This window comes from Mytilus edulis, chromosome 2 (genome assembly GCF_963676685.1).
Source record: "Mytilus edulis chromosome 2, xbMytEdul2.2, whole genome shotgun sequence".
In the NCBI taxonomy this organism is placed as follows: domain Eukaryota; kingdom Metazoa; phylum Mollusca; class Bivalvia; order Mytilida; family Mytilidae; genus Mytilus; species Mytilus edulis.
Window position 1 is genome coordinate 86,530,766 of NC_092345.1, and position 10,521 is coordinate 86,541,286.

At 33.5% G+C, this 10,521-nt stretch overlaps 1 protein-coding gene across 1 annotated transcript; it reads right to left on the reverse strand.

Moving 5' to 3' along the window:
• Positions 1-834: 834 nt before the first annotated feature.
• Positions 835-4,329, reverse strand: LOC139511059 (uncharacterized). The gene is made up of 2 exons (XM_071297629.1): positions 4,265-4,329; positions 835-1,294 (listed from the first exon to the last, which is right to left on the reverse strand). The coding sequence occupies exons 1-2, from the start codon at positions 4,327-4,329 to the stop codon at positions 835-837; spliced, it is 525 nt and encodes a 174-aa protein (XP_071153730.1).
• Positions 4,330-10,521: the final 6,192 nt, after the last annotated feature.

Below are 10,521 nucleotides of genomic sequence, written 5' to 3' on the forward strand. Positions count from 1 at the left end.
TGAGGTGTGATTGAGACAACTCTTCACAGGAGACCAAATGACACAGAAATTAATAAAAATGGTCACAGTAGAGCCTTCATCAATGAGCAAAGCCCATACCGTATAGTCAGCTATAGAAGGCCCCGAAATGACAAATGTAAAACTCAATTCAAGTTTACAATTCAAACGAAAAAACTAACGTCCTAATTAATGTGCAAAAAAAAAAATGAACGAGAAACAAATATGTAACACGGCACTAAACGACAACCACTGAATTACAGGCTCTAGACTTGGGACAGGCACATGTGTACGTAATGTGGCGGAGTCCCAACCCTCCCCTAACCTGGAACAGTGGTTTTATAGTAGAACATAAGAAAGAACTGTAAAAATCATTTGAAAAAGGCTTATCTGTAGATATTCGGTCTCAACAGTATTTCATGTACATTGTAGAAACCCGCAAATATATTTGCTCTTCTCTTTATTTCATAACAACGTTATGTTACATATTCATATATGGCTTTTAAAGCCAAGACGCAAAGATATGCTGATTTAGTTTAAGTTAGGTTAAGTTTAATTGGTAATTAAACTAAATTGATTTGTGAGGGACTTGTGCCTTATTAGCTATAAAACATTTTGTTGATTGATATAGATCGTTAATCATCAGTGTTAACTAGATATATAAGTCCCTGACCTGTGAAGTGGAGCTGTAGGAGACTTTATTATATTTGTTTGGCTGTCTGTCTTGTAGTCTTGTTTGTCTGTCTGTTTGGTGGTCTTGTTTGTCTTGTCTGTATGGTGGTCTTCTCTGTATATCTGTCTGGTGGTCTTGTCTGTCTGTCTGTTTGGTGGTCTAGTTTAGTTGTCTTGTATGTCTGTCTGTCTGGTGTTCTTGTCTGTCTGTCTGTTTATCTGGTGTTCTTGTCTGTCTGTCTGTCTGTTTATCTGGTGTTCTTGTCTATCTGTCTGTTTATCTGGTATGTCTGTCTGTCTGGTGGTCTTGTCTGTCTGTTTGTCTGTATGGTGGCCTTTTCTGTCTATCTGGTGGTCTGGTCTGGCTGTCTGTCTGGCTTGCTGTCTGTCTGATTGTCTTGTCTGTCTGTGCGGTAGTCTTGTTTGTGTGTCTGTCTGGTGGTCTTTTTTGTGTGTCTGTCTTGTGGTCTGGTTGTGTGACTGTCTGGGGGTCTTGCCTGTTGGTCTGTCTGTCTGATGGTCTTGTCGGTCTGGTGGTCTTATCTGTCTGTATATCTGACTTTCTGGTGGTCTGATCTGTCTGTTTATCCGTCCTTCTGGTGGTCTATCTGGTGGTATCGTCTGGCTGGCAAATATCCATGATAAAATCCAGATCAAGTTCGAATTTGTTTGGATCTTATGAGTTTGACCGAGTAATTTCCTTTAGTCCATACCCAGGGCTCAATTTCAGATTGCCTTAATTATGTACTGACGACAATAAACAAACAAGAACTATCTTTATACAAGATATACGACACATTTATATGTTGGCGTGAAGTTTTGTTTCAACCATAAACATTTATCTTTTGATTTTTTATAATTTCACACATATGTTGATTCTGACTTGACTATAAGGTATATCTGAAGGGTTTTATTCGGAGAAAAAAAACCTTCAAAATTCTAGTTATGATAACTATATGTCAAACACAATTTTAAATTGGAGATACAACCTATTTTGGTTTGAAAATCGTGGATTGACGGTCAACAAAGTGAGATGATATTTGTATTTTGAGATTTTTTATTTCAATTATAATAGTTTAATGATAATATGCTTTGACTTAATAATTAACCCTTGGCATTTTAAACAAAGTACAACAGATGTATAGCAGTGTCTCCAGTTATTGAATCCTAAACTGGATATCAGCTCTTTATACCTTCCAATGCTTCCATTAATTACGATTATTTTTCTTAAGGTTTAATGGTCAATAATTTTAAGTTACCAGAATCACTATAAATACTAAAAAAAATCGAAACTGCTTTTTCAAGGTGAAGACGTGCATGCACGCTTAAAGATCGATTAATTATGCACTGACAAAATCTCTATTTTGGAAAGGGAAAGGCAAGGGAATTAAAACGAGAAAGCAAACATGTGCGAACCAAACACAAATATTATAAACAGCAACAAAGTCAAGCATTGAGTAGCATATGACCGAGCATAAATTATGGCAGTGGACAAACATGTTTACCGACTCAAAATGCTCTCCTAAGTTTAGAAAGTGATGCAACAGCAGTCGGTAAAAATCAATTTAAAAAGACAGTTGCAACAATTCACACCAAATAACTCGTAAGAAATAGTCTAAGCTAGGACATAGATTAACGATCTGAGATATTAAAGCCCGAGATGACGAAGTATGAAAAAAATGAAAGACGAAAACATTCCAAAAAGACCACACCAGACCATAAAGCATAAAACAGTCCATTAATGGCATTGGGCTGTATCTGGTTTTTGATCGGTTTGTTTCTTATAAACAAAAAGACTTGCACGTACAGTATCAAGATTGTTTTAATTGTCCAATGTATTCATGATTCCCTAACTGAAAATAAACGTTTCCCTATGTACAACAATGTTGTCTTAATTCAAATATCCTAATTAGATTAAGAAAAATATGAAGATAATGGCGAAATTATAGCTGAATGCATTTTGATATGGTTTGTTTTTGTTGGAAACAGGGAGACAATTCAATCTCAAATATAGTCTTCATTGTGATTTCTTACGTATACTTTATGTATGACGTTAGTAAAGTCAGATATCGAGAATTCTCTAGTATAACATTGGGTATTATCAGTCACAATCAATATATTTATCTTGTTTACCACTGGCTATCTACATTATACAGTTCAAAACAATTTTGCATGTCAGTTTTCAAGAACCAGAAATAAGGCATTGTTCATTTGGTAAGGGAAAAGTGTAAATCAGTCTTATATTTAGTACTGTTAATGTTTTAATAGGTAATCAACAGTAAATTTTTGCACTAAATGTAGTAAATGGGGGAATCATTACATGTAGTTGGTTTTTGTTGTCATTTTTTACATCTAATATTGCATAAGTCTAAGTATGGGACCAATGCAAGGAATGCACTTTGAACATCTCAGATATGGGTGGGTAAATATCAGCTGTATTCATTGTATAAACTAGCCTTGGTTGTATAGAAGGTTGTAGTCATAACTAAGGTCTTCAAATTTTATGTTGGTCCATCTTAGTGTTTCATTATTTTGGATAGGTAAATAAAAGTTCTAGTTTTTCTTTGTATATAATATTTGTTTGTTGTGCTTCGTTTTAGCATTTTTTTGTTTGTATTATACAATAACATTTGAAATGTTATTTTGTTGTTTACATATTTGTAAATTGATTCTGTTTAGTTGGCATTTTACCTTATGAGCCGTAAGAGATGTGCAGTTAGTGTATTGATACATTGTTTGAGTATCATGCAATACTTGAAATCTTTTTATTTTTATGATGTATCCAGTACTTCCAGTATATGTGTAACAAATATGATATCTTTTAGATTAAGTAAGAATTTTTACCTATTTGAGATTAGTGATACTGTGGTTTCCATTATTTTTAGAGGTATCAAATTTTGTGGATTGAGGACATGTTCAAATTTTAGTGTTATTGCCAAAGTCATTATACAAGCATTAATTAAATATACTTTTGTTGAACATATGGTCTAACTACATCCGCGAAAATTTCATTCCTAGTTCCAAAACATACTCTTTAGATATATTAGTGATAAAGGCAATTTATTCCGTTATAATTAGAAAGTAAACAAGTATAAAATAATTAGTAAACTCATTACGCAAAAATAATTTAGATATTATTTTTTTAACTTACTTTGTGGTAATACAGTGTTCACGTACAGATCAAATGTTTGTTAGTTCTGATATTTTCTTTCATTAATGTCAAGTATCCAATGATCAATCATAAGAATTTAATTTTTAGGTAAAATTTATGTCTATTGTTCAGTCATTCGTACCAACAGCCATACAAATCAGGTCTGAATTTGATACCAGTAAAATCAGTCAGAAATCAGATTGAAGATATACAATTTTTGGTTTATCTCAAATTTAAAGAATTATTGATGATAATTGCCATAGGTGGAAATCTATTGCCAAGTCAACATATATAAGCTGCCATTAAAGTTGTATTTTAACTTTTATTTCATGTTTCTCGTTGCTAGTCATAGTTTATTGTTTTAAATTTAATGTTATATAATTTAATACATGATGAATGACCTTTGTCATTGAGCCATAGTAGAGAAGTTGTTATGAGTCTGACCTTAATTTTTGCAACTGTCTTGCCATTGGTAGATCATTAAGGATGCTGTTAATTTTTGTTGCCATATTTAGTCATTAAAATGTATACTACAATAGTCTATGCATTTTTTTTATGCCTGTTTACGGGACGTATTATGGTATACAGTTGACCGTCCGTCTGTTCGTCTCAACTTCTTTGACTACACTGATCAGAAACCTATGATATGTCAAATATTTACTTACAATCCATATTCAGACCTGTATCAATCTTGAATATTGTGTTCATTTTTGCCCCAACTGTTAGGGTTGGACCTCTGCAGGCGTATCCAGCTGCCCTCAGCGAAGCAGTTTTTATTATATTTCATAGATTATAATAACTTCTATTTCACCAGGTCCTCTCAACTAATCTTCTGTCCTAAAACCATACAAGTTCGAACTTAAATGGGACTTTATCCTGTGTAGGATTTTTACTCTCAGATTAAAACAATAGGTCAGGCACAATCACTAACATAGATGCTTATACAAATAGTAAGACCATGTGATTAAAATGAAGACATATGATTTTAAAGTTCACTCGGTAGGTGGCTTCTCCTTTATGAAGGTATTTAGGATAGCCTCTTGAATTCGTCAAATTTATCAAAAGGGTGCAATGGTTATAATTATATGTAACAGGGTTATTTAGAAATTGTCTTCTGATAATATGACTAATTAATTTGTATGTGTCAACTTTCAAAACCACTAAGAGGGGTAGATCTACTGAAGCTACATTTCATAGACTATTTAAAAGTGTTATTAATTATTACCATAACTGCAGGTTACATACTTTTGTTTTGACATTTAATATTCAGTTAAATTTTTGGGTATTGGCTTGCATCAGATTTAGAAGCCTCTTACAGATATTCAGACTGTTCAAATTCATAGTCCGTTTCTATGTATGTTGGCGTTTGTTTTTGTTGCAGTTCAATTTTTCAATTGTTCCGTTGTTTTCTCTCATAGTTGATGTGTTTCCCTCAGTTTTTAATTCGTAGCCTAGATTTGTTTTCACTTAATCAATTTATGACTATTTCACAGTGGTTTACTAGGCTTTTCTACCTCAGGCATAGATTACCTTGGCTGTATTTGTCAACACTTTAAGAAATTTTGGATCTCAATGCTCTTCAACTTTGTACTTTATTTGGCTTTTTTTTTTTTTTTTTACTTTTTTGGATTCGAGCGTCACTGATGAGTCTTTTGTAGACGAAACACGCGTCTGGCCTATATACAAAATTTAGTCCTGGTATCTATTTTTACTTTAGTTTATTTACTACTTAGCCTTTATTCCTAGAAAGGCACATTTGTGGGTTTTTTTTCTGAAAGAAAATGCTTCCTTTTAATTGATGACATTTTTAAAAATGACAAAAAAGTAAGATGAACTCACCAGATTTTGAACAACTGGTAAACGAAAACTCATGAATACTCACAATCATGTGAACTACGACGTGTTCGGAATGATGTACTCACCTGAATATGAACAGCTGCATGTGGACCGAAAGCTCATAACTGACTTACAATCACGTAAATCACTATCTATTCTGAATGCGAACAGCTGATGATTGAAAACTTATGACCAACATACAATCATGTAACCTACGATGTGTTCTTCATGATGTACTCACCTGAATGTGAACCACTGGTAAATAAAAACTCATGAATAACTGACAATCCGGTAAACTACAATTTGTTCTGAATATGAACAGCTAGTAAACGAAAACTTATGCCAACGTATAATCAAACAAACTTCGCTGTTTTCTGAATGTACAGTTTGTGATTTCTGAATAGCAGGAATCAGATGTATGAGTTTGGACTTGCATAAATTTAATATATGAACGAGGATGTATAGAAGAGGGGAGAAAGATACCAGAGGGACATTCAAACTCATAGTTAAAAAAATAAACTGACAACGCAATGGCTAAAAAAGAAAAAAGAAAACAATAGTACACAAAACACAACATAGAAAAATAAAGACTAAGCAACACGGACCCCACAAAAAACTGGGTGTGATCTCGGGTACTCCAGAAGGATAAGATCCTGCTCCACATGTGGAAACCGTCGTGTTGCGCAGATTATTACAGACCCGGTAAAAAGTCTAATTAGGTGATTCACATTCGTGAAAAGTGAAGGGATTGTAGTTACGATATGAGGAACATATCCGATATCATATGTGTAACGGATATTCCATAACGGTCAACCAACTCGGGATAGCGTCCGTAAAATTTACGAAGGGATGATTTCAACTTCACCATTTGGATCTCTTGGTTTAATAGTTTCCTGGTGAGCATCAACTCTCTATCAAGAAAATCAGACGACTATACTGGTACTTACAAATTATCTGTTAACAAAAATTTGAATTTTTGAAATACTAAGGTTTTTCTACCTCAGGAATAGATTACCTTGGAAGTATTTGGCAAAACATTTAGAAATGTTGGTACTCAATGATCTACAACTTCGTACTTTATTTTTTTTAGTTGGTACCTTAACTTTAGTTTGCCTCTACCAAATGTTATGAAACTTCTAACCAAGGCTTATCACCACCAAACACATGAATTTTGGTGACTTAACTTTCACCGTTCTCGAGTTTCCCTATTACTGATTGTTATTGAACGACGAGAGCACTCAGCCCCCGAACAATCTCGTATGACAACATATCGATCATGTCGATACAATACTAATCATCACCAAACACAGATCTAGTTTGATTTTTTGTGACGGCACTTTCGCCTTTTTTGTTGTTGAGTTACACCATTACTGTTTAAGAAATAATTGATGCAAGCTATACTTTATTGTAGTTTTGACATGGGTAGGCATTATATTCGTGCTTATTTTTGCCCGAGCGATAGTGAGCAATACAAATTATACCTATTGACTTCTTTTTATTTCACCCAGTTGATAATTGGTTTGATTTAAGATTTAGATTATTTAATTAGCAAAACAGTTAAACTTATATTTTTACATCTCAGTAATCACACTGGTTCAAACTAGAATTGTGTTAGTATAAACTCTTGCATTAAATTTACTCACTAAATTAATTCGATCTTTTAATGGTTATAAACATTTCCTTTGTTTTTAATTGTTTATTTATACTATTGCAAAATGTTTTCTTAACTTTTTGAATTTGATATTACGTTGAAATTAACCACCCTCCCTCCCTCATAGGACAATTAATGTAATTTCTAAGTCCGATGTGTATAAGTGTAAAGGGTTAGTGCAGGCTCTTCAATGAACCTCCCTTTTTCGTTTGTAAACAGGCAAACGACTGGCAATGTGATCGTTCAGACGGAGGAGGTTTGACCAGCCAACACGAATGGTTGTCGTATCGAGGTCCAATCTGTCAATTTCGAAATGCAACACATGACAGCTATAATAAATGAAAAAAGTAAAATCACAAAAATACTCAGAGGAAAATCAAATCGGAAAGTCCATAATCACATGGCGAAATCTAATGACAAAACACATCAAAAACGAATGGACAAGAACTGTCATATTCCTGACTTGGTACAGGCATTTTCAAATGTAGAAAATAGTGGATTAAACCTGATTTTATAGCGCTAAACCTCTCACTTCGTTGACAGTCTCGTCAAATTCCGTTATTTTTACAATGATGCGTGAACTAAACAGACATGATAAATAAAATAGTCAAAATATGGGTACAGCAGTCATCACCGTGTAACAATTTCAAAGGAACAAATTAAAAGAACACAAAAACATCTATCTACAAACACATTCATTGATTCGCGTGTCAGAACATTTTTTACGTCACTCATTTTTGTCGTTCAATGTTTATACAAACAATTTTAAAATTTTAAAATTTCACATGGGCAATGTTAGCATACAGGGTTAAAAAATCAAAAGTATGTAAGAATTAATTTCAGAAATAGACCGAATTTTGAAATAGTCCAAAAGTTCTATAAAATCTATAAGAATCCACAAATAGTTCATTCCACTACGCGATTGAATAGTTTTGACGTTTGTGGTTCAACGTATTCTCTAATTCATGATAGAAATATATCATAATGACATATTATAGAACAATAACATACTGACAGGATCTTTTAAAGTACAGAGTCACGTTATAAGAACCCAGGAAACACTAAAAATCGCATATACAAAACACACCAGCAAAAAATGAAAGATAATACAAACACATTGACGGGATGTATTAGTAACAACATGTGCATCATTTAAGATTTTGGAAATGTTTTAAGTTAATGAAATATATTAAATGTATTCCAATTTGATAAAATTCATTATTCTGCAGTAATCAATATACGCATGTGCAAACAAATCTTATTGAATTTAGAACATGGATTTATTTACAAAGCGAAAGAAGCACGTCACATTAGAATTGTTATTTAACAATGAGCACTGAAACTTCTGAGCAATCTCTAATAACAACGCATAGAACAAATGTCGTTATGTTTCAAAGTAAACTAAAGTTCAATATGTTTGAAACAAAGGCAACAGTAGAATACTGGTATTAAATTGTCATAAATCGATTGAGATAAAACATATTCGGCTAACAACCTAAAACCAAGGGAAACACATCAATTATAAGAGGAAAACAAAGGAACAGCCTGAACATTGAAGTGCAACAAAAACAAACGCCAACATACATAAAAACGAACTATTTGATAATAACTCCCATATTCATGACTTGGTTCAGGATATTTTAAGAAACAATGGTGGATTGAACCTGATTTAATGGCTAGCCAAACCTCCCGCTTCAAGACAATATTAAAAAATATCGATGAAATGACAACACTACGTGAATAACTACAGCATAAACACACGCAAAAGCATTCATGACAGGGAAACGCATACACTAATAATATATTAGTCGACACAATATGCAAACTACAGAACAACAGAACAACAGAACAACAACGTACACATTCCATCAACTACTAATGTCCCTGAATTCAAAAAAACATCCACGCGCTTACGTAACTAAAATGCTCTCTCGAACTTTATACATTATTTTCACAATAATCGTCCAAAGAAGTTCCATGCTTATGATGTTATGGAAAGGTAATTTTATAATTATTTGGACTACAAACGATAAGACAAAACATTGTCCAACCGAAACCATAACAGAAACATCTAACATAAAATTGAGAATGGAAATGGGGAATGTGTCAAAGAGACAACAACCCGACCAAATAAAAAACAACAGCAGAGGGTCACCAACAGGTCTTCAATGTAGCGAGAAATTCCCGCACCCGGAGGCGTCCCTCAGCTGGCCCCTAAACAAATATATACTAGTCCAGTGATAATGAACGCCATACTAATTTCCAAATTGTACATAAGAAACTAAAATTAAAATAATACAAGACTAACAAAGGCCAGAGGCTCCTGACTTGGGACAGGCGCAAAAATGCGGCGGGGTTAAACATGTTTGTGAGATCTCAACCCTCCCCCTATACCTCTAACCAATGTAGAAAAGTAAACGCATAACAATACGCATATTAAAATTCAGTTCAAGAGAAGTCCGAGTCTGATGTCAGAAGATGTAACCAAAGAAAATAAACAAAATGACAATAATACATAAATAACAACAGACTACTAGCAGTTAACTGACATGCCAGTTCCAGACTTCAATTAAACTGACTGAAAGATTATGATTTCATCATATGAACATCAGGCACAATCCTTCCCATTAGGGGTTTAGTATCATACCATCATAACATATATGAGAAGAACATAACCCGTGTCATGCCAACAACTGTTTTTAGAATAAATGTGTTTAGTTCCGATGCAAAGACCTTATCCGCGACTCAATATTAACGCCAAAATATGCAATCTTTAATGACTTGACAACAGTATCGTAATTATATCCCTTCTTAATAAGTCTATTCAAAGGTTTTGTAAGTTTCTGAGGTGAATACTGACACCTTTGTGCTTTACTACATGAATTTTGGATGTACATAATACAGAGACACGTCGTATAGAAATATACATTCACACTGCATTGTTTTTTGCATATTTTGACGTGGGGCACAATCTTTTTTTTATTTAGAGTACCAAACTAAATCAGCTTTTAGAGGTGCACATGAGTACCCATTGGAATACAGACTGTCTGCTGAACTATCATTCTATCGAACTCAAAATATGTTGTCGATTAAAAAAATATCCCGTAAACTGGTACTTGCTTGTTTGCTTTGATAGCAACCATGTTTCAATTAATAATCACTATCAACATCAGACATCACTGTTTCCATTTTGTAAATATTTTGTGATGGTATA